General features: G+C 43.1%; 1 protein-coding gene across 1 annotated transcript in view; it reads right to left on the bottom strand.

Moving 5' to 3' along the window:
- Positions 1–24,592, bottom strand: part of LOC135552974 (roundabout homolog 2-like) — a 77,883-nt gene that overhangs the window by 36,189 nt on the left and 17,102 nt on the right. The window contains exon 2 of the mRNA XM_064984951.1: positions 11,517–11,843. Coding sequence (XP_064841023.1) covers positions 11,517–11,843 — 327 coding nt within the window. The remainder of the gene's footprint in view (positions 1–11,516; positions 11,844–24,592) is intronic.

The following is a 24,592-nucleotide window of genomic DNA, read 5'->3' as shown; positions in this document are numbered from 1 at the left end:
CTGGCCTGAGGATAAATAAAACCCATATTCACTTCCTGCTATTATTTTAGCTCATTTTAAACAGTGTGGTTAAATGACTAACCATTATGCTATATGTTTACTACTATAATAACTGTTCCATTTTAGTCATTTAGCAGACGCTCTTATCCAAAGCGACTTACAGTAGTGAGTGCATACATTTTTTTCATGTTTCAGGGATATACAGATTAAGAGATTAAGAACATCCCCAGAATATTCACCACTGTATCTTTAAGTGACATTAATCTCAATATATAGTGTTTAGCAAGAGTGCAGCTTTAGTGCAGTCGAAGTGGCCATCTGTTAATGTTTTGAAGGGGGGAGTTGGGAGAGTAGGCATGGTAATAATGGGCTTCATAAAAATAAACTAATGGTCTGAATTGCCGTGTGGCCCTTGTCAGTCAGTTCACTATGAACACCACTACACAGGCAGACTAAACATCAGTCAGTGATCAGATTCACTGAACAGTCTAAAGGCAGGATGGGAGGAGTAGGGTGATTGGGGAAGAGTGTAAGGAGAAGGTGAGGTTGGAAGGGGACTCGAAAGGTGGCGTAGGGGACAGGGTTGAGAGGTTGGGCAGAGTTTGGGGGATTTGTCAAACGGGATGTTGGAGGGACAGAGTGCAGGTTGACTTTAATTGGGATGAGTCTTGTCCTTGAGGCAGAACTGCGAGATATCCGCTAGATGCAAAGTCAGAATTGTCTATATTGTAAAAAAAATCATGAAAAACAAAAATGTGATTTTTGGTATTAATTTAAGGTTACTTAGGCATTAGGGTTAGAAGTGTGGTTAAGGTTAGATTTAAAATATGATTTTATGACTTTGTGGCTATGCCAGCTAGTGACCACTCTGCAGAGCTTCCTCCCAGAACAAGATTCATGATGAAAAAACACTAAACAGTGGACAAAGTGGGGAGCTGTGTACAGCAGCACAAGGCAGCTCCCGCTCAGCCCAGTTCGAAGCTCTTCTCTGTCCTGGCACCCTCCCCCTTTCCTAATAGCATCGACATTGCTGATAACATCGTTATTGAGGGAATATATACTTGCTACGATTGTGATATGTAGTTATCTTAAGATAAACACACTAATTGTAAGTCGCTTTTTGCCAACGTTGCATACGACTATACCAGACAGCTAATACAGGACTATTATAGGCCCAGTGCACTACAGGACTATTATAGGCCCAGTGCACTACAGGACTATTATAGGCCCAGTGCACTACAGGACTATTATAGGCCCAGTGCACTACAGGACTATTATAGGCCCAGTGCACTACAGGACTATTATAGGCCCAGTGCACTACAGGACTATTATAGGCCCAGTGCACTACAGGACTATTATAGGCCCAGTGCACTACAGGACTATTATAGGCCCAGTGCACTACAGGACTATTATAGGCCCAGTGCACTACAGGACTATTATAGGCCCAGTGCACTACAGGACTATTATAGGCCCAGTGCACTACAGGACTATTATAGGCCCAGTGCACTACTTCTGTGAAGAAACATTTTTTGTTTTGTTTTTTGTATTAAAAAAACAACTGTATTCTGCTTTTTCAGGGCACCCTCAGCACCCCTACTTCCCAAGGCAGGTCCTAGAATAAAGTGACCTGATGGTCAGCCAGCCATTGTTCTTTTGTCTCAGTACAGTAGGAGTAAACCGATTAGAGGTGGTCTAATGCCATCTCTCTGCTACTGCCGTGTCATGGCTAATAGAGCCAGCGGGATTGATTTAATCCAGCCATTGTCTGTGTCTACTGAGGTTAAAGAGGGACTCAGGCAGTTCTAGGTCTCTTGAGCCCCGTTGTGTTTGAATGCTTGGACGAGCGGTAAACTCATGCCTACAAATTCATCCTTAGGCACTTGTTAAAGCCAACTCGATTATTCAAAATCTTGAATCCTTTATGTAAATAATTATGACAAGAAAAAGAGTAATGTAATGTAAAGTAGTATCCATGATATCTGTCCATACAGAAAGCATCTCATCTGCATTTCTTCTTCAGGGTTTACATACGAGACTGGTGTCAGAGTCGTAGTGTAGAAGAGGCCAAGAAACAAGCTGCAGCCAAAAATGTAATTCCTTCATAAAAAACCCCATCAGGAGAAGACGGACATCGCTGTAAAGCCATTTAACAAAGTAAAAAAAAAAATAATGTTAAACTTTATTTTTAATCCAGCTCAGATAATGCTACAATGGAAAGGCAAATGCCTGTGTAAATTTGTGAAAATAAATAAATAATAAAATCACCCGATTAACTCTTTAGTCATGTCCCAGTTTACCCATTTGCTTATGGCCTTGCCTACACCTATCGACTTGTTTTTTAATTATATGAGCAAAAAAAAATATTACATTTGATTTGGAACGGCAAACCAGACAAAATTAAAAAGGGTCGATTTATATAAGAATATACATTTGGGCAGAAATAATTAAATTTTAAAGCATTAGTAGACCTCTCACTAAAGGCTTTAGTCATACAAAATATATATTTACATCTGAACTGGTTCTCTAGCAGATTAGTAAGAATGTCTCACCCCATGTTCAAGAAGGGCATTTACCCTTTGTTCAGATTACAACATTTCCCTTTCGGTTATTTGAAAATGAAATACTCTCCAAAATGTCACTATTTTTAAAACAAGCCATAGAAAGTTGGTTGCAATTTCAGGTTAATCCACCAGAAAAGACAGAACAAATATTATGGTTAAACTCAAATATACTAATTGATTAAAAAAATATTTAAAAAATAATAATATTTATACGGTATAATCTTTGTAAATTATATCATAAATAGGACTGGTGGAATTGTCACACATGCAGCTAACAAAAATATGGATATGTGTCACGCCCTGACCTTAGAGAGCCGTTTTATTTCTCCATTTGGTTAGGTCAGGGTGTGATGTGGGGTGGGCATTCTATTTTTTGTTTTCTAGGTTTCATATTTCTATGTTTTGGCCGGGTATGGTTCTCAATCAGGAACAGCTGTCTATCGGTGTCTCTGATTGGGAATCATACTTAGGTAGCCCTTTTTCCCCTCATTTCAGTGTGGGTAGTTAACTTTGTTTGTGGCACTTATGTCACAAAGTACTAAGGTGAGTGGAATCAGGCGCAGAGAGCAGGTACAGTAATAGACAGTTTATTCTCCGATGTAGAAAACGACGGTCAACCCAACACACCGGGTGAATGATCCAACACAGGATCATAAAATGACCGGAGAATTAAAAACCACAAGTACTCCACCAACATGACATGAAGACAAAACAATCCCGCACAAAACAAGAGCGGGACAACCTACTACATATACAGACACTAATTAACTAAAGTACACACAGGTGAAACCAATCAGACAAAACCAACAGACAAAAACGAAAAGGGATCGGTAGTGGCTAGTAGGACGGTGACGACGACCGCCGAGCACCGCCCGAACAGGCAGGAGAGCCAACCTCGCCAGAAGTCGTGACAGTACCCCCCCCCCCGACGCGCGGCCCTGCAGCGCGCTGCCACTGTCCTCGAGGACGACCCGGAGGACGAGGTGCTGGGCGATCCGGGTGGAGGCGGTGGAAATCTATCAGGAGAGAAGGGTCCAAAATGTCCCCCACCGGAACCCAGCATCTCTCCTCCTTACCGTACCCCTCCCAGTCCACGAGGTACTGTAGGCCCCCCACCCGGCTTCTCGAATCCAGAATGCCCCGAACATAGTACGCCGGGGACCCCTCGATGTCCAGAGGGGGCGGAGGGACCTCAGGCACCTCACCTTCTTGCAGGGGACCAGCCACCACCGGCCTGAGGAGAGACACATGAAACGAGGGGTTAATACGGTAATACCTAGGAAGTTGAAATCTGTAACACACCTCGTTTATTCTCCTCAGGACCTTGAAAGGCCACACACACTGCGGCCCCAGCTTCCGACAGGGCAGGCGGAGGGACAGGTTTCGGTTCGAGAGCCAGACCCTGTCCCCCGGTGCAAACACGGTGGACTCACTGCGGTGCTGGTCAGCGCTCCTCTTCTGCCGGTAACCGTAATGAGTCCTGAACGGCTTTCCAGGTGTCCTTGGAGCGCTGTACTCATTCCTCTACCGCAGGAGCCTCAGTCTGGGTCTGATGCCATGGTGCCAGGACCGGCTGGTAACCTAACACACACTCAAAAGGGGACAAGTTAGTTAAGGAGTGGCGTAGGGAGTTCTGAGCTAGTTCAGCCCAGGGAACATACCTTGTCCACTCACCAGGCCGGTCCCGGCAATAGGACCGCAGAAACCTGCCCACATCCTGGTTTACGCGCTCCACCTGCCCATTACTCTCGGGATGAAAACCTGAGGTTAAGCTGACCGAGACCCCCAGTCTCTCCATAAACGCCCTCCACTCTCTGGACGTGAATTGGGGACCCCGATCAGAAACAATGTCCTCAGGCACCCCATAGTGCCGGAAGACATGGGTAAACAAGGCCTCTGCAGTCTGCAGGGCCGTAGGCAGACCGGGCAACGGGATGAGACGACAGGACTTAGAAAACCGATCCACAACGACCAGGATCGTAGTACTTCCCTGGGACGGGGGAAGGTCCGTAAGAAAATCCACCGATAAGTGTGTCCACGGCCGTTGTGGAACGGGGAGGGGTTGTAATTTCCCTATAGGCAGGTGCCGAGGAGCCTTGCTCTGAGCACACACTGAGCAGGAGGAGACATAAAATCTCACGTCTTTAGCCAGTGTGGGCCACCAGTAGTTCCCTCTCAGACTCCGCACTGTCCTCTCGATGCCCGGATGACCTGAGGAGGGGAGAGTATGAGCCCACCGGATCAGCTTGTCCCGGACCCCCCTCGGCACATACTGAGTCCCCACTGGACAGTTTGGGGGGCCGGCTCTGACCGTGAGGCCTCCTCTATCTCCGCGTCCACCTCCCATACCACCGGTGCCACGAGACATGACGGTGAAATGATGGGAGTTGGCTCAATGGACCGCTCCTCGGTATCATAGAGGCGGGACAGAGCGTCGACTTTGGTGTTTTGGGAGCCTGGCCAGTATGAGAGGGTAAACCGGAACCTGGTAAAAAACATGGCCAATCTAGCCTGACGTGGATTTAGTCTCCTAGCTGCCCGGATATACTCGAGATTACGATGGTCAGTCCAGATGAGAAAAGCGTATTTAGCCCCCTCAAGCGAATGTCTCCACACCTTCAGAGCCTTGACTACAGCTAACAACTCCCGGTCCCCTACATCATAGTTTTGCTCCGCTGGGCTGAGCTTGCGCGAAAAGAAGGCACACGGACGGAGCTTGGGTGGCACGCCCGAGCGCTGGGACAGCCAGGCTCCGATCCCAGCCTCGGATGCATCCACCTCCACTATGAACGCTAAAGAGGGGTCCGGATGCGCCAACACGGGCGCATTGGTGAACAGCTCCTTCAAACGACTGAAAGCTCTGCCCGCCTCTGCTGACCAACGCAAGCGCACCGGTCCTCCCTTCAGCAGTGAGGTGATGGGAGCAGCCACCTGACCAAAACCCCGGATAAACCTCCTGTAGTAATTGGCAAACCCTAAAAACCGCTGCACTTCTTTCACCGTGGTCGGAGTCGGCCAATTACACACGGCTGTAATGCGATCATCCTCCATCACCACCCCGGAGGTGGAAATACGATACCCCAGGAAGGAAATGGACTGTTTGAAAAACTCACATTTCTCCACCTTGCAATACAGGTCATGCTCCAGCAGTCGCCCAAGTACCTTACGCACCAGAGACACATGCTCCGCGCGTGTGGCAGAATAGATCAAGATGTCATCGATATACACTACCACTCCCTGCCCGAGCAGGTCTCGGAGAATCTCATCTACGAAGGATTGGAAGACGGCTGGAGCATTCTTCAACCCGTATGGCATGACGCGGTACTCATAATGACCAGATGTAGTACTAAATGCGTTTTCCACACATCTCCTCTCGGAATACGTACCAGATGATACGCGCTCCTCAGGTCCAGTTTTGTGAAGAAGCGCGCCCCGTGAAATGATTCCATCGCCGTAGTGATGAGAGGTAGTGGGTAACTAAACCCCACTGTGATGGAATTTAGACCTCTATAATCAACGCACGGACGCAGACCTGCATCCTTCTTCTTCACAAAAAAAGAAGCTCAAGGAGACGGGTGATGCGGAGGGCCGAATGTATCCCTGTCCCAGCGATTCGGCAACGTATGTATCCATCACTACCGTCTCCTCCTGGGACAATGGATACACGTGACTCCTAGGAAGTGCAGCGTTCTCCAGAAGGTTTATCACGCAGTCCTCTCTACGATGGGGTGGTAATTGGGTAGCCAAATCAGCATATTCAGAGGGAATGCGCACGGTGGAAACTTGGTCTGGACTCTTCACCGTAGTCGCACCAACGGCAACTTCTATACACCTACCTGAACACTCCTCTGACCACCCCCTAAGAGCCCCCTGTCGCCAGGAAATCACCGGGTTGTGTTTAGCTAACCAGGGAACCCCCAACACCACTGGAAAGGCAGGTGAATCTATAAGGAACAGACTAATCTGCTCCTTATGATCCCCCTGCGTTACCATGTCCAGCGGCACCGTAGCCTCCCTAATTACTCCTGACCCTAATGGTCGGCTATCTAAGGAGTGCACGGGGAAAGGTAGGTCTAACGACACCAAGGGAATCCCTAGCCTTAACGCAAGCCCACGATCCATGAAATTCCCAGCTGCGCCTGAATCGACTAGCGCCTTATGCTGGAGAGAGGGAAAAAACCCAGGGAAAGAAGTCAACACATACACATGACCGACAGGAAGCTCTGGGTGAGTCTGGTGCTTACTCACCTGGGGTGATCGAACAGTGCAGAGAGCAGGTACAGCAATAGACAGTTTATTCTCCGATGTACAAAACGACGGTCAACCCAACACACCGGGTGAATGATCAAACACAGGATCATAAAATGACCGGAGAATAAAAACCACAAGTACTCCACCAAAATGACATGAAGACAAAACAATCCCGCACAAAACAAGGGTGGGACAACCTACTACATATACAGACACTAATTAACTAAAATACACACAGGTGAAACCAATCAGACAAAACCAACAGACAAACGAAAAGGGATCGGTAGTGGCTAGTAGGACGGTGACGACGACCGCCAAGCATCGCCCGAACAGGCAGGAGAGCCAACCTCGGCGGAAGTCGTGACAACTTAGCCATGTAAACTTCACGGTTGTTTCTGTCATTTGTTGTTTTGTTAGCAAATAAAAAAAATTCACGCTCACCACGCTGCACTTTGGTCCACTTCCAACGACACCGGTGACAACATGTCTGATCTACCCAAAATTAATACCAACTAATTGCAGCATTACTGCACAAATGGAAGAGGTTTGTGGAAGGGGGAGAAAGTAAGAAACTTGTCTGTTGGCCCTGCATTAAAGACCATCATTGGTTAAACAAAATTCTGATAAATAGTGCCATAATCATTGCAAAACAGTTGGGGAAAGATTTTCGATTTGTACCGATTCTATGGCACATGGTTTATGAACTGATACAAAATTACGCAAATGAGCAATAGAAAAATTGATTGCGCAAATGTCAACATTCTGAATTACAACATTTACCTGGAGCTAACTCCACAAATTGCACTGCTGGGTGATTTGAAAAGTCATAGTCAATCGATCAATAATATTACCCGCAGCAAAAATGTTTAAAATCTGTAGTTTTGTTAAAAAAAAAACTGGATGGTCTTCAGGGATCGATAGGAGGGGTTGAGGGTAGCTGAAGGATAGACAAAAAAACAAGCAAAAGATAACTTCATGTGTACAGACTAAGGTTTGTTTCAAATCTAGCATATTTTATTTAACTTCAAGAGAAGTGAATATGACATTTTATGAAATATATTAAATGAAACAAACCAAAAATTCAGTGTGTGTAAAACCACCACACTAGAGCAGACAGTGCATTTGGAAAGTATTCAGACCCCTTGACTTTTTCCACATAGGTATGTTACAGCCTTATTCTAAAATTGATTAAAAACATCCCCTCAGAATGCTGCCACCACCATGCTTCACCGTAGGGATGGTGCCAGGTTTCCTCCAAATGTGACGCTTGGCATTCAGGCCAAAGAAACCAAATCTTGGTTTCATCAGACCAGAGAATCTTGTTCCTAATGGTCTGAGTCCTTTAGGTGCCTTTTAGCAAACTAATTTTTTGTTACTCTTCCCCAGATCTGTGCCTCGACACAATCCTGTCTTGCTTTTTGCTCTGACATGCACTGTCAACTGTGGGACCTTATATAGACAGGTGTGAGCCTTTAGCACTATTTGGTAAAAGACCAAGTCCATATTATGACAAGAACCGCTCAAATAAGCAAAGAGAAATGACAGTCCATCATTACTTTAAGACAGTCAATCTGAAAATTAAGTATTTTGAAAGTTTCTTCAAGTGCAGTCGCAAAAATCATCAAGCTCTATGATGAAACCGGCTCTCATGAGGACCACCACAGGAAAGGAGACCCACAGTTACCTCTGCTGCAGAAAATAAGTTAATTAGAGTAACCAGCCTCAGAAATTGCAGCCCAAATAAATTCAATTCAAGTTCAAGTAACAGACAACATCAATTGTTCACAGAAGACTGCGTGAATCAGGCATTCATGGCCGATGTGCTGCAAAGAAACCACTACTAAAGGACACCAAAAAGAATGAGACTTGCTTGGGCCAAGAAACACGAGCAATGGACATTAGACCGGTGGAAATCTGTCCTTTGTTCTGAGGAGTCCAAATTTAAGATGGTTTGGTTCCAACCGCTGTGTCTTTTTCAACAAGACAATGAACCAAAACACACCTCCAGGCTGTGTAAGGGCTATTTGACCAAGAAGTGATGGAGTGCTGCATCAGATGACCTGGCCTCCACAAATCACCTGACCCCAACCTAATTGAGATGGTTTGGGATGAGTTGGACTGCAGAGTGAAGGAAAAGCAGCCAACAAGTGCTCAGCATATGTGGGAACTCCTTCAAGGCTGTTGGAAAAGCACAGCAGGTTAAGCTTTTAATACATTTGCAAAATAAATCTAAAAACCTGTTTTCGCTTTGATATTATGGTGTATTGTGTAGATTGAGGAAAATATATAATTTAAATCAATTTTAGAATAAGGCTGTTACCGAACTAAATGTAGGAAAAGTCAAGGGGTCTGAATACTTTCTGACTGGACTGTATCAACAGAACACAAACAGACAGACTCCTGTAAATTCTATCTGACAGTATGATAGGTATAGTCTTTTAAGCAGGCGTGTTGACTAATTAGTCTGGCTGGTGGTATTCATGAGATTTGGGTGGACAACAACAGCCTTTAACAACCCTGAAAGCCAGCCATCCTATTAGCTCCTCAGTGATTTAAGCCACAGTGTAACAGCTGCAGCAGTACTAATTACTGTTCACAAAGGGGGGTGGGGGGCTCTTCCTCCCTCCACCTGTTGTTCCTAGTATCCACACTTCTAACACTATCCTCAACCCACCACAACCTGGTGGGGAGGGGTGAAGCTAAGAACACCAGTGATGCTTAAATGTTTTTCTCTGGAAACGGTTTTGCTCTAATATTTGTAGTTTCTCTAATATTTGATGTTCTTCTGTTTATTTGTATTTATTAAAGGATCCCCATTAGCTGTTGCCAAGGCAGTAGCTTATCTTCCTGGGGTCCAGCAACATTAAGGTAGTTATGAGTGTGGAAATATCACTTATTATGGAAGCTGAACTAAAGCTGGCCCTATTTTTGAACATGTGCTGTGATGGAGGTCAGTGAGCCATGAGCAGTTAGAGAGGCTGAGGTGGCTTGGCTGGCTTTGTGCTCTGGCGAAAGACAAGATGCAGGCAAATTGCTGTTTTGTGTTTTTAACAAGGAGACATTCCCTAATCTGTTACGCTCGTTTTCCTAATCAACATACTCCGCTAATCCATTTCCTAATGCCAGAAAGGGTCTGTATTCAGCCCAGTGTCACGCCACACTGACACAATTACAAGGGGAAAGAGAGAAAACAGCATACCACAAAGTCGTAATGGGCTTTTATCAAATCAAATAAAAAAATATATTATTTTTTATTTATTTAAGTTTAGGGTAAGGCATAAGATTAGCAGTGTGTTTAATGTTAGGGTTAAAAACAGATTTTAAGAAGAGGAAATGTAGAAACAGGCTGGGTTCATGACTTTGTGTGTGGTAAGTAGTGACAACCACTTGAGACTGAGGGCCATGATAATAGCAGGGTGGCCCCACAAGGGTGCGTTCTGAGCCCTCTCCTGTACTCACTGTTCACCCACGATTGTGTGGCCATGCACGCCTCCAACTAAATCATCAAGTTTGCAGACGACACTACAGTGGTAGGCTTGATTACCAACAACGACGAGACGGCCTACAGGGAGGAGGTGAGGGTCCTCGGAGTGTGGTGTCAGGAAAATAACCTCACACTCAACGTCAACAAAACAAAGGAGATGATCATGGATTTCAGGAAACAGCAGAGGGAGCACCCCAATATCCACATCGACGGGACAGTAGTGGAGAGGGTAGTAAGTTTTAAGTTCCTCGGCTTACACATCACAGACAAACTGTGTGGTGAAGACACAGTAGCGCCTCTTCAACCTCATGAGGCTGAAGAAATTTGTCTCGTCACCAAAAGCACTCAAACTTTTACAGATGCACATTCGAGAGCATTCTGTCAGGCTGTATCACCACCTGGTACGGCAACTGCTCCGCCCACAACCGTAAAGCTCTCCAGAGGGTAGTGAAGTCTGCACAATGCATCACCGGGGGCAAACTACCTGCCCTCCAGGACACCTACACCACCCGATGTCACAGGAAGGCCATAAAGATCATCAAGGACAACAACCACCCGAGCCACTGCCTGTTCACCCCGCTATCACTCAGAAGGCGAGGTCAGTACAGGTGCATCAAAGCAGGGACCGAGAGACTGAAAAACAGCTTCTATCTCAAGGCATTCAGACTGTTAAACAGCCACCACTAACATTGAGTGGCTGCTGCCAACATACTGACTCAACTCCAGCCACTTTAATAATGGAAAAATTGATGTAGAAATGTATCACTAGCCACTTTAAACAATGCCACTTAATATAATGTTTACATACCCTACATTACTCATCTCATATACTGTACTCGATACCATCTACTGCATCTTGCCTATGCCGTTCTGTACCATCACTCATTCATATATTTTTTATGTACATATTCTTCATCCCTTTACACTTGTGTGTATAAGGTAGTTGTGGAATTTTTAGGTTAGATTACTCGTTGGTTATTACTGCATTGTCGGAACTAGAAGCACAAGCATTTCGCTACACTCGCATTAACATCTGCTAACTATGTGTATGTGACAAATAAAATCTGATTTGAAGTTGGATTTTACAGGGTGACTTTCACTTCTACTAGAGTCACTTTCTATTAAGATATCTTTACTTAAACTCAAGTATGATAATTGGGTACTTTTTCCACCACTGGTTGTGGGTTGCATATACAGCAAGTAAAATGACAAAGACTTACTGGCTACTTCCAGCGAAGCGTTGTGACTGACAGCCTCTCCTAGGTAGTTACGTGCCACACAAGTGTAGACGCCCTCATCTGGTTTAGAGCGTCGTCCGTGGACGATACGCAGGAAGAAGAGGGAGCCGCTGGGAAGGAGCATGCGGTGAGACCGAGGGTCATCCCGGTCTGTTTCCACCCGCTCACCGTCCTTGTACCACTCCACAGTGGGGTTAGGCCTCCCCTCTGCCTTGCAGTTAAGGGTGGCGGGCTCCCCCTTGGAAACGATCAGGTCAGAGGGGTTCTCCACGATCCAAGGTGGGCTGTCCTCAAAACGTGCCCGGGACCCTGCGAGGTGAAATAAGGTTACTATCCATGTAGCTGTCTATCAGTCATTCATACTGTAGGCCATCTCTGAAAGAAAACATCACAACACAATGTAATCCCATTGAGAAAAAAGGCAATAGAAAAGCCCTGACAGGCAAACCCAAATCCATCATCTCCACTGACATGGACGTAAGGATGCATGAAGTCTGAGGGAGAGGCAGATGGGTTGGACAAGAGAGAAATATATCTGTCGCTCACCACTGAGATCTGCTACTGATGCACCATGATAGTAAAGCTGACAAGGCTCAGAACTTTAGTACTGAAGATCTCATGTTGTTGTTTCTCCCCAGGGTGGATTTTGACTCCGTAGAGATAAATCACATCTTTCTTTCACCTTATAGGCCTCTGTTATTCACCTATTTAATTAGACACATTTTCAGACAGCCCGTTTAGCATAGTTAAGGTAGTATCCTTGTATACTGTTCACACTGTAATGACTACATCATACCATATAGCCTTTTAACCACATCCATTGAGATGTCAATTGTCAGTAATGGTAGGTACGGTAAATCCTGCAGAAGAAGACAGGTTTATTCTGATGGGTATTTTCAAAAGGAGGAAGAAGCCACAGGAGATCTGGCCAAACTTCTGAGATGGTAATAGCCAATCTCAATGTCAATCTGGATTTCAGCAGAGAAGACATGAAGGCCAGTGAGACGCTAACTAAAACAGAGAGAAAGCCAATAGAGAGTGAGAAATAGAAAGATTGAGAAAAAGAGAGAGCACTCTCCCATATCCCTCCCTCTTGAGATCCATTACTGTTACCCTCTGCTGTATGGGAGACCAGTACTTCTCCAAGCCAAGGGCTTTAGCTAAGCTTTTAGAGTAGATGCTCTAACAATGTGCACTACAGTTTTGTGTCTGGAATGTGAATCATTAAAATGAAGTAAAAAAGCCTCCAATGTGCTGTGTATGAACAGATTATTTTTACAATCAATCTCTATGGTTCTCCTTTGTTTAATTGTGATCTTATGTTTTCCTGCCCATCTGTTTTTTGCTTACTTGTTTGCCTGTTTATAAAACTGAATAGACCAGCAATGAAACAGTTAAGATTTTCTGAATCCAAATGTTCACCATGCCATTGAATATCATGAGTTATTTTTACTGCAGTCAGTCTATAATCTCCAGTGATGTGAACATCTTCCATTACCAGGAGCATTTGGTGGGGAGGAGCATACAGCAACATATTGACATACAGTGAGCTCCAAAACTATTGGGACAGTGAATGTTTTGTTGTTGAAATTATACAATGAGTAGGAGGTCAAAGTGCAGACTGTCAGCTTTAATTTGAGGGTATTCATCCATATCGGTTGAACCGTTTAGAAATTACAACACTTTTTGTACATAGTCCTCCCCATTTTAGGGGACCACGTATGTGTGTACCCTGTCGTGTCTTTGGCTATGTCGGATTAAGTGATATGACATACTATTCTATAAAATAATTTCTCCATCATTATTATTACCTGATTGAGCTAATCATGTAAATGTAATTAACTAGAGTCGGGCACCACAAAATAATATTTAGAGAGCGGTTATCTTCCGAATAAACTCTTAAAGACCAAGTAATATTTTACATCAATAGCAGTCAATATTAATAGTATTCGTAAATCACTCTCATCTGAAAGTTGTACATTCTTGGTTATCTGCACGAACCCTGGCTAACAAGTGGAATCAGCAATACAAAAATTGGGTTTAATTATTTATTAACTAAATACCTAACTAATCACACAGAACTACACATACACATATTTAAATCATAACTTGATTACAAATTACGTCATAAAGGAAAACATACACAAAAGAAAAGGGGCTGGGTTTGAGTGAAAGAGCGGGAAGACTGAGGAACTGAGGGCGAAGCTGTGCTATCGTAAATACAGTATCTTATGCATTCTAAATTACCGCCCATTTGGAAAAGGAAAATGCAATAAATATTTACTCTGAGCTGCGCTACGGTAGGTTGGTGGTAGATGGTTGGGCAACACGGCCTTCCGAGTCCTTTGAAGAATGTCTCTGCTGGTAAATTGAATATGTTGTAGTAACGTCGTTGTGTTGTGGACGGGATACTCTCCGTTTTTTCCTAACCCTCGTTTGCAGCGGCTGTTGCTAATTCAACGGCTAGGAGGTATCACTTCTGTAGTGAATAAGAGTTCAAAGTTCATACCATTCGCAACCAAAGCTCACGCTGATGTTGGCTTCGTTCTGTAGTTATTATCTGAACCGTTCTGACATTGGACCATTGTCCTCACAACAGGAGGTTATATTTTCGTCAATGGCTTATATAGGAAGGGAGAGGAGGGTGTGTTTGAAAAGTTTTATAGCCCATGTCCCTTCACAGGGGCGGGCCACTGATTGAGCCCTACCTTATGCAAACCCAAATCTCACATTTTAGAAGCTAAAATCACATTTCATCCAATCATGAATAATTTCATATTCAAATATTAAAATTGAACAACAATTCCATGTGAATCCGATAACTCTGATGTGTAGACTTTCCACTGTAGAGTTAGTCATCTCATCATTGATGAGAATGTCTCAGATGACAACCGAACTGACATCATATTCATTAAGTACCACCGCATATGTTCAATTGATCGGATTACCAGAATATAGTTCATTTCCCCCCACCTTCTGATGTTCCCAGAATCTATGTTAACCAAGGGCTTTGCAAATGTAACATCAGTAAGGTAGAGAGAGGAAAAAGGAGGAGGAGGTATTTATGACTGTCATAAACCTACCCCCAGGCCAACGTCATGACAACCCACAGTCAAAAGTTAAGTATTTAGTCTCATTTTCATAGCACGCAATGACTACTACATCAAGCTTGTGACTACAAATTTGTTGGATCCATTTGCTGTTTGTTTTGGTTGCGTTTCAGATGATTTTGTCATTGTGCCAAGTAGAAATGAATGGTAAATAATGTATTGTGCCATTTGAGTCACTTTTATTGTCAATAAGAATATAATATGTTTCTAAACACTTCTACATTAATGTGGATGCTATTATCATGATTGTGGATAATCCTGAATGAATCGTGAATATCATCCCCCTCAAAAATGCTTACCTGCCCAGTTATTGTAATGGTGAGAGGTTAACATGTCTTGGGTGAATGATATTTGTGAGTCTAACTTCCTCACTCATCATTATTCACGATTCATTCAGGACTGTCTGTAATCATGATAGCATCCACATTATTAATGTAGGAGTGATTAGAAAACATTATATTCTTATTGACAATAAAAGTGACTAAAATGACAATCATTTACAAATCATTTCTATTGGGCACAAAATTATCTGAAACAAACAGCAAATGCATCCAACAAGTTTGCAGAGTGACAAGCTTAATGAATTATATATATATATATATATATATTTTTTTTAACCTTAATTTAAAAACAGGAAGTCACCATTGAAACCAACGTCTTTTTCGCAAGGGAGCACTGCACATATAGTTCATAGACAAAAATATAAAAAAAACAGCACAACAAACAAAGCAGAAAAGCCACATTCCTCAGCAAATAGTTGGCCAATCAATATTTTTTAAATTGCTCAAGAAGCATCAGAGCGTCCAATTGCTTTGTATTTTGCAGTTGGTTCCAGCAATGAGGTGCATTAAAACTAAAAGCGAATTTACCTAATTCAGTGGAGACCCGAGGAACCTCAAGAGTTAACCAACCCTGTGAGTGGTTTTAGTATTGAATTTTTGTATAAAAAATAAATACTTTAACAATGAAGTCAAGTAAGGGACACTTATGTAGTAGGGCTTTGTAAACAAAAAAAAGGAATAATTAAGTGATCTGCGAACAAAAAGTGCTGTAACCGGGCCGCTAACCTTAGATAGCTAGCTAAGCTGCTAGTCATAAAGCTAACAAAGTTAGTCCAAGATGATTTGCAATGGAGCCTCCTGTCTGGAGAATTAAATTAGCAGTTCCAGCTGTATCCATTACACTATGTTTTGGGACAAACTGGGTAACTCAGAGTTCCAAAGCGGCAATTGTTTGCTTGCTGAGGATTATAGGATTGAAGTGGAAAGTTGACCTTTTCTACGCCGGTGGCTGGACGGCGTTCACGCTTGGATGTATCTCGCCCTTATCGTTTGTCATCGTCCGGAGTTCGTTCGCCAGGTGAGCAATCTCCTGCCTCTCCTCTCCCATCTGATAGCAGAGTTGAAGGAGCACAGCAAGAGGAACATGCCAATCAACGATGGTTGCATGAGCTGTGGAAGCCGAAGACAGCGGCATCCTGCAAAGCAGGCTACACTCCCAACGAGAGGCCTGGAGCGGATACAAATGAATAGTTGCCGTCCTGGAGCCTGATCTTCCTGCAACTTAAGTACCTGTGTCTGCAGCCACTGTACCTACTCCGTCCCCTCCGATTTCAAAGTCGACGATGGGATCCTTCCATCCCTGCTCTGGATCGAGCGGGGCTTCTCAATCTGTGGGACGGCTACACCAGGCATCGGGAGCTACGGGCTCAAGTTATCATGCCTCTTGCCCGTCCTTAAAGGATTAACAGAATCCTGTGAAGAGTGGGAATGGGAAGATTTTTTCCAGCTGTGATTTTGGGCAGCTCGATGGTAAGAAATGTGACTGTTCCTGGTGCAAAAAACAATGTCCTATCCCGGAGCTAGAGTAAATTACATTACTAAGCTGCTCCCGAAATGTTCTACGCCAGGACATGGGAATCAATTCCATAGAAGTCCATGTGGATTTTATTGACATTATGAAGGGCAGCTATGAAACAGTTGAAACTGGATTTTAAAGAGCTGATTGATTATCTGCTAGACACTAATAAAAAAGACCCATCATATCTGGCCCTGTGCCCTCTCCGAATTGTGGCATTGAATGCTTTACAGGATCCTTTATCTTCACAACTGGCTATGTGATTATTGCAGCTCAATGGGTGTTACTTTTGTTGACAATTTCAATACCTTTTGGAAATAAAACACGTTTTATAAGGAGGATGGGATCCACCCGAATAAAGTTGGGTTCCTGGATCCTTTCACAGCTGTGTTGAGACAATGACTATTCAGGGACCCAAGCCCAGTGCAGTTAATCCCTACCATTGTGTCACTGAGTTGTGATAATGCTTCAGCAAATGTACATTATACCTGGGGCATTGATAGACAGAATGTAAGTAACCTAATGTATGTCCCTTTAAAATGTCCTGAATGTCTCTGCGGATCCTACAGCTATTGTATGCAGTAATCATGTGCCTATGAACCAGAGTTATACTGTTAGCAATTAGGCGGTGTGCCTTAGAAGGAAGTCCACCGTGTGCAGCTCACCATGCACTAACATAAATAACATGAGCATGTCTACTTCTGCTAAGCTTCTGTTGTGTCTTTGGCTATGCCGGATTAAGTGATATGGCATGCTATTCTATAAAATAATTTCTCTGTAATTAATATTACCTGATTGAGACAATCATGTAAATGTAATTAACTAGAAAGTCGGGGCACCACAAAATAATATTTATAGAGCTTTTATCTTCCGAATAAACTCTTAAAGACCTAGTAATATTTTACATCAATAGCAGTCAATATTAATCGTCACCTTATTTCAGTCTCATCTGAAAGTTGTAAATTCTTTGTTATCTTCACGAACCCTGGCTAACAAGTTGAATCAGCAATATAAAATTGGGTTTACTTACTTATTTACTAAATACCTAACAAATCACACAGAATTACATATACACAGAATGAATCATACCTTGATTACAAATTATATCATGAAGGAAAACGTCCCTAGCTGAGGGAACAGATATGACAGCTGGTTACACAAAGAAAGGGGGCTGGGTTTGAGTGAAAGAGCAGGAAGACTGAGGAACAAAGGGAGAAGTGATGTCTCTATCATAAATACAGTATCTTATGCATTCTAAATGACCGCTCATTTGGAAAAGGAAAATGCAACAAATATTTTCTCTGAGCTGCGCTTCGGTAGGTTGGTGGTAGATGGAAGGCCGTGTTGACCAACCAAGTCCTTTGAAGAATGTCTGTGGTGGTAGACTGTATACATTGTAGTAACGTCGTTGTGTGGTAGATGGGATACTCTGTCTGTTCTTTCCGAGCCCACGTTTGCAGCTGCTGTCGCTAACTCAACGACTAGGAGGTATCACTTCTGTAGTGAATAAGAGTTCAAAGTTCATACCATTCGCAACCAAAGCTCACGCTGAGGTTGGCTTAGTTCTGTAGTTGACATGTTAGTCCTTTTAACGTATGGACCGTCTTCCTCACATCCTCGGAACAGGAGGTTACATTTTCTTCAAGGCTTTATATAGTGGAGCAAGAAGGGTGCGTTTGAAATGTTTTATAACCCATGTCTCTTCACAGGGGCGGGCCACTGATTGAGCAGAGCCCTAACTTTATGAAAACCCAAATCTGTCATTTGGAAGCTAAAATTACATTTAATCTCTTCACCAATAATTGTATATTCAAAACATTTATATTCAAACAATTCCATGTGAATCCGATAACTACAATGTGCAGACTTTCCACTGTATAGTTTGTCATCCTATCATTGATGAGAAGGGTTAGGGTTCGGTTGTCTCAGATGACAACCGAACTGACATCATATTCATTAAGTTACCAGAAGTCCCCCCACCTTCTGATGTTCACAGAATCTCTATGTTAACCAAGGGATTTTCAAATGTCACATCAGTAGGGTAGAGAGGAAAAAGAGGGGAAAGAGGTATTTATAAACCTACCCCCAGGCAAACATCATGACACTTCCCAGTAAAGCAATAAAAATAGCCGACATTAACATATGTTGCTTAAGAAATAAGGATAATACATTTGATTATACAGTGGTAGCAATAACTGGTTATAACATCTACAGAAATGACAGAAATGCCAAATGGTGGCAGTGTGGCTGATAAATTCAGAAGCACATTCCTGTAAAAGCTTAGAGGATATCATGTTAAATGCTGTTGAAGTAATACAGCTACAGGTTTCTCTACCTCATCTAAAGCCCATTCCTGCTATAGAGCACCAAGTGCTAACAGTGCCTGGATAACATGTGAAATACTTGATAAATGTATGTGATTAACTCTACCCACATGTACAGTCGTGGCCAAAAGTTGAGAATGACACAAATATTAATTTCCACAAAGTTTGAATGAGTAGGCCTGTCAAAACCTTTGACTGGTACTGGAAATAGTGAATTAGAGCAGTGATGACTGAAGGCATTTACTTCAAAAGTAGCTACAAATATTAAAAACTTCAACAACAAAAAATTACTGGTATTGTCGGAATTGAAAAAACATTCCATGGTTATTTCCAAATGTATTTAACCTTTATTTAACTGGGCAAGAACAAATTATTATTTACAATGACAGACTACCCCAGTATAAGGTATATATACAGTTGTGGCCAAAAGTTTTGAGAATGACACAAATATTACATTTTCAAAAAGTTTGCTGCTTCAGTGTCTTTAGATATTTTGTCAGATGTTACTATGGAATACTGAAGTATAATTACAAGCATTTCATAAGTGTCAAAGGCTTTTATTGACAATTACATGAAGTTGATGCAAAGAGTCAATATTTGCAGTGTTGACCCTTCTTTTTTAAGACCTCTGCAATCTGCCCTGGCATGCTGCAAAGTAACTTCTGAGCCACATCCTGACTGATGGCAGCCCATTCTTGCATAATCAATGCTTGGATTTTGTCAGAATGTGTGGGTTTTTGTTTGTCCACTCACCTCTTGAGGATTGACCACAAATTCTCAATGGGATTAAGGTCTGGGGAGTTTCCTGACCATGGACCCAAAATATTCATGTTTTGTTCCCCGAGCCATTTAGTTATCACTTTTGCCTTATGGCAAGGTGCGCCATCAAGGCATAGTTCATCACCAAATTCTTCCTGCATGGTTGGGAGAAGTTGCCCTCGGAGGATGTGTTGGTACCATTCTTTATTCATGGCTGTGTTCTTAGGCAAAATTGTGAGTGAGCCCACTCCCTTGGCTGAGAAGCAACCCTACACATGAATGGTCTCAGGATGCTTTACTGTTGGCATAACACAGGACTGATGGTAACGCTCACCTTGTCATCTCCGGACAAGTTTTTTTCCAGATGCCCCAAACAATCGGAAAGGGGATTCATCAGAGAAAATGACTTTAACCCAGTCGTCAGCAGTCCAATCCCTGTACCTTTTGCAGAATATCAGTCTGTCCCTGATTTCCTGGAAAGAAGTGGCTTCTTTGCTGCCCTTCTTGACACCAGGCCATCCTCCAAAGGTCCTCGCCTCACTGTGCATGCAGATGCACTCACACCTGCCTGCTGCCATTCCTGAGCAAGCTCTGTACTGGTGTTGCCCCGATCCTGCAGCTGAATCAACTTTAGGAGACAGTTCTGGCGCTTGCTGGACTTTCTTTGGCGCCCTGAAGCCTTCTTCACAACAATTGAACCGCTCTCCTTGAAGTTTTTGAGGATCCGATAAATGGTTGATTTAGGTGCAATCTTACTGCCAGCAATATCCTTGCCTGTGAAGCCCTTTTTGTGCAAAGCAATGATGACGGCACGTGTTTCCTTGCAGGTAACCATGGGTGACAGAGAAAGAACAATGATTCCAAGCACCACCCTCCTTTTGAAGCTTCCAGTCTGTTATTTAAACACAATCAGCATGACAGAGTGATCTCCAGCCTTGTCCTCGTCAACACTCATGCCTGAGTTAACGAGAGAAATCACTGACATGATGTCAGCTGGTCCTTTTGTGGCAGGGCTGAAATTCAGTGTAAATGTTTTTGGGGTATTCAGTTCATTTGCATGGCAAAGAGGAACTTTGCAATTAATTGCATTTCATCGGATCACTCTTCCTAACATTCTAGAGTATATGCAAATTGCCATCATACAAACTGAGGCAGCATACTTTGTGAAATTTAATGTGTCATTCTCAAAACTTTTGGCCACGACTGTATAGATTATCTCGACTAACCGGTGCCCCCGCACATTAACTCTGTACCGGTACTCCCTGTATACAGCCTCGCTAATGTTATTTTACTGCTGCTCTTTATTTGTTAATATATTTCTTATTTTTAAAACTGCATTGTTGGTTAAGGGCTTGTGAGTAAGCATTTCACTGTAAGGTCTACACCCGTTGTATTCAGTGCATGTGACAAATAAAATGTTTTTTGATATCAATAGAGAAGTATATCTTCTGGGCAATTTAAATATTGACTGGCTCTCATCAAGCTGCCCACTCAAGAAAAAGCTTCAAACTGTAACCAGTGCCTGAAACCTGGTTCAGGTTACCAGTAAACCTATGAGGGTAGTTACAAACAGCACAGGAATTAAATCAACATGTATTAATTACATCTTTACTAATGCGCTTTTAAGCAGTATCCAAATCCATCAGATATAGTGATCAATGCTGAGCCTAATATAGTTTATAAGAAGTCATACAATATGTTTTGTAGTGATAATGTTGGTCTGTGGTGTGTAATAGGGTTCAACCAGATGCTGTACTTGACACATTTATGAAATTGCTTATTCCAGTAACTAAAAAGCATGCACCCATTGAGAAAATAACTGTTAAAATTTAAATCCCAGAGGATTGATGAGGAATTGAAAAATGGTATGGCTGAGAGGGATGAGGCAAAAAGAATGGCAAATAAATCTGGGTGCACAACCGATTGGCAAATGTACTGCAAATTGAGAAATCATGTGACTAAACTGAATAAATATAAGTTTCTATACTACGAAACACAGAAATTATATAAAGAATGATAAAAGCTCATCTGCATGTGTGACGGCTCATCGACAAAGGACACAGTGCCGTTATCTTTCACGGTTTATTCTGCAGACATACACACAACACAATGTGTAAACTTCAGAGCAACTGCAAAATCCGTCATGAAATCTCCTTCAAAGTTTAACAACTCTTGCTTTTTGTAATAGTTGTAGATATCAAATCATTACATCTGTAACAACATGACTACAGAGGAGCGCTCAACTTATGACTCTATCTGCCATAACACAGCACTACAGCACATGGGCTACATGTGTACAGTAACATTGTTCCAGAACAGTTTGGAGCACGTACCTGCAGACATACACAACACAAATACATCCAATCACACAACATATAAAAAGGTCCATTTACAAGAAAACCAACATTTGAAGTATCCCAAAAGGATGAAGTGGAAGGAAAGTTGGCCAAACTCTCAAACCAACTACTGGCTGTAGGATGCCTTTCTACACATCTACACTGTGTAGTACTAGACCTCACCAATAAAGTACACTGCTCATGTAAAATAATGGAAACTGAAATCTTCACTAAACAATTGGGTGAGTCACAACTATAGTTTTGCTTAATCTCTGAAGGCTTGGATCAGTAACTTGCAAATATTTGCTTGAATATTAAGATCAGGGTCACTTAGTGTAGATAAATATGTTGACAGGTTTGACGATTTGCCTAACTGCACTAGGCTTGTCGTTGTGAGTGTAAGTCACTAGTGACAGTAAACTGAGTCACTAGGCGGTTCAGACTGTCCAATGTCAGCAGAAGAGCATGTCTGATCACTAGATCTCTTCTGAATCTGAGTCTTGAGACTAGTGGTTCTGAGGTCACACCTGAAGAAGATTCCTCATCTCTACTAACTGGTAACTGTATTATCCAATCTTGAGTTCTTCCTTCAGAGTCCACAAGCTATTGACCAGGTAAAGAGTTCTCGCTCGTTCAGAAATGGAATTCATTCTCTCTTCTGCATAGGTCTGCTCCGCTTTCCTCTTCGTGATCTGATTCTCCCTGTGTGACAATTTGTACAGATACGTCCCGCTCCATTCCAGATAGTGAATCTTGACTCTCTTCTTGAGGAAAGGAACTCCCTTGTCTTGTTTGATACTGAATCTATCATCACATTGTGAGCACCGGAACTTGGAGTCAGGCCAACGGACATGGATGAAGAGGCCAGAGACTGCACTGTCATCATCTACTGGGAAGAAGTTGATCAACATGATCAGGTTAAGATGAACTACTTTTTCCCTTTCCAGTGGCTGCATTACATATTCTGTATGTGTGAGTGACTGGATTCTTGTCCGACCACAGTGTAAATTGTTGATTCCCAGCGATCTGCCACTTTCTTCTGTCTTTGTTTGCCAATAGTACTCCATAGCCGACTTCTTTGGCAGGCCCCTTGACCTTTCTGTTGTAGATTTCAGTTTGTCTGTTTTGTGCTTTTGCAGCATGTTCCTGCGCTATCACCATAGCATCCTTCAGATCATTGGAGAGCGACACCACATACTTGTCGTAACTGGTAACAGCTGGATCGTTCAGTGTTTCTGAAAAGCACATCTACTGGCAGACAAGGCATCCTTCCATACATCAGGTAGAAGGGGGTGCACCCTGTTGTCTCATGGGTGGTGCAATTGTACATGAAAGTCAATGTCTGCAGGTGTCTCAGACTGTCTTGCTAAGTGTTCGGTGCTAGAGCTCGGATCATGTTGCCAAGTGTCCGATTGAAATGTTCCACGCTGCCATTCCCCATCGGGTGATACGGTGTCGTGTGCGATTTCCTCACACCAGAAACTCTGAGTAACTCACTGATCAACTGACTCTCGAAACTTGCCCATTGGTCACTATGAATTCTCTCAAGAAATCCATACACACAGAAGTATCGGTCCCACAGGATTCTTGCCACCTGCTTAGCGGATTGGGCTCTGTAGGGAAACGATTGAGCTATTCTTGTAAATTGATCTGTTATCACTAGTACATCAATGGACTTCTTGCTTGAATCTTCAGCAGAACAGAAATAGATACAACCCAGTCGTAGCGGCCTAGTCAAGGTGATACTTTGCAGTGGAGCCCTGCCATCAGGCTCAATGGTCTTGCTGACAATGCAACGGTGGAAACCAAGGACATAATCCCTAACATCTCTGTCAAGGTGCAGCCAGAAGAAATTGTCTAGCTAAGTCTTCTGAACTGACCCTGATGACACCGTGATCATGAACACCTTTCAGTACTTCTGCTTTGAGAGACTAGGGAACTATGTACTGGAACCGCTTTGTCTTCGATAGCTGATCTTGTGGGACTCTGTACAGTATGGCATTACCTGACAACAAGCGTCTCCCAGCTCTTCAAGTATCTGATGACTAACAATATCTCTTGCTCTTTCTCTTCTAGAAGGCCTGCTTTGTCTCCACATTGAATAGCACATGAGAAAGGGTCCTGTCGTTGAGTTGCTCATCAAGAAGCTCCTTCTCAGAGTAGGCAGGTAAGGTGTCTTGACCAGGAGGTATCAGTTGAGGTAAATGATGAACCATTTCAACAGCACATGTTCAAGCTCCTGTTTCCCAGTTGTCATGTGACTGGAGTATGGCTTGACACCTCATCCTCTGCCAAGGACTGAGAACATGTAGACAGAAGTGGAAATTCTGTGAGCTTACGCAGTTGAGGTTGCCTTTGAGATCACTGCACCACCTGAAAGCATCATGGACTGAAGTGTTTGACACTGCTTGAACAATGCTAAGGAGGTTTTCATAGAGCTCATGAAGCAGCCTGTGGCCAACACTTTTGACAAAGGGCACTCGACTCAGAGCATCAGCAACCATATTGAGGACCTGGCACGTACTTGATATCAAAATCTTTACTGGCTAATCTTTACTGGCAGTCCAGCCTCAGCTTGGTCATTAATGTGAGTAAGTGGATTGTGGATAGTCCAAACAGTAAAGACGTGAGCTTTCAACCAGTGACTGAATTTGTTGCAGATCGACCACTTT

The sequence above is a fragment of the Oncorhynchus masou genome, chromosome 13, assembly GCF_036934945.1.
Source record: "Oncorhynchus masou masou isolate Uvic2021 chromosome 13, UVic_Omas_1.1, whole genome shotgun sequence".
Classification (NCBI taxonomy): domain Eukaryota; kingdom Metazoa; phylum Chordata; class Actinopteri; order Salmoniformes; family Salmonidae; genus Oncorhynchus; species Oncorhynchus masou.
Note: the sequence above shows the minus strand (reverse complement) of the source record. Positions and strands in the feature narration are given on the sequence as shown.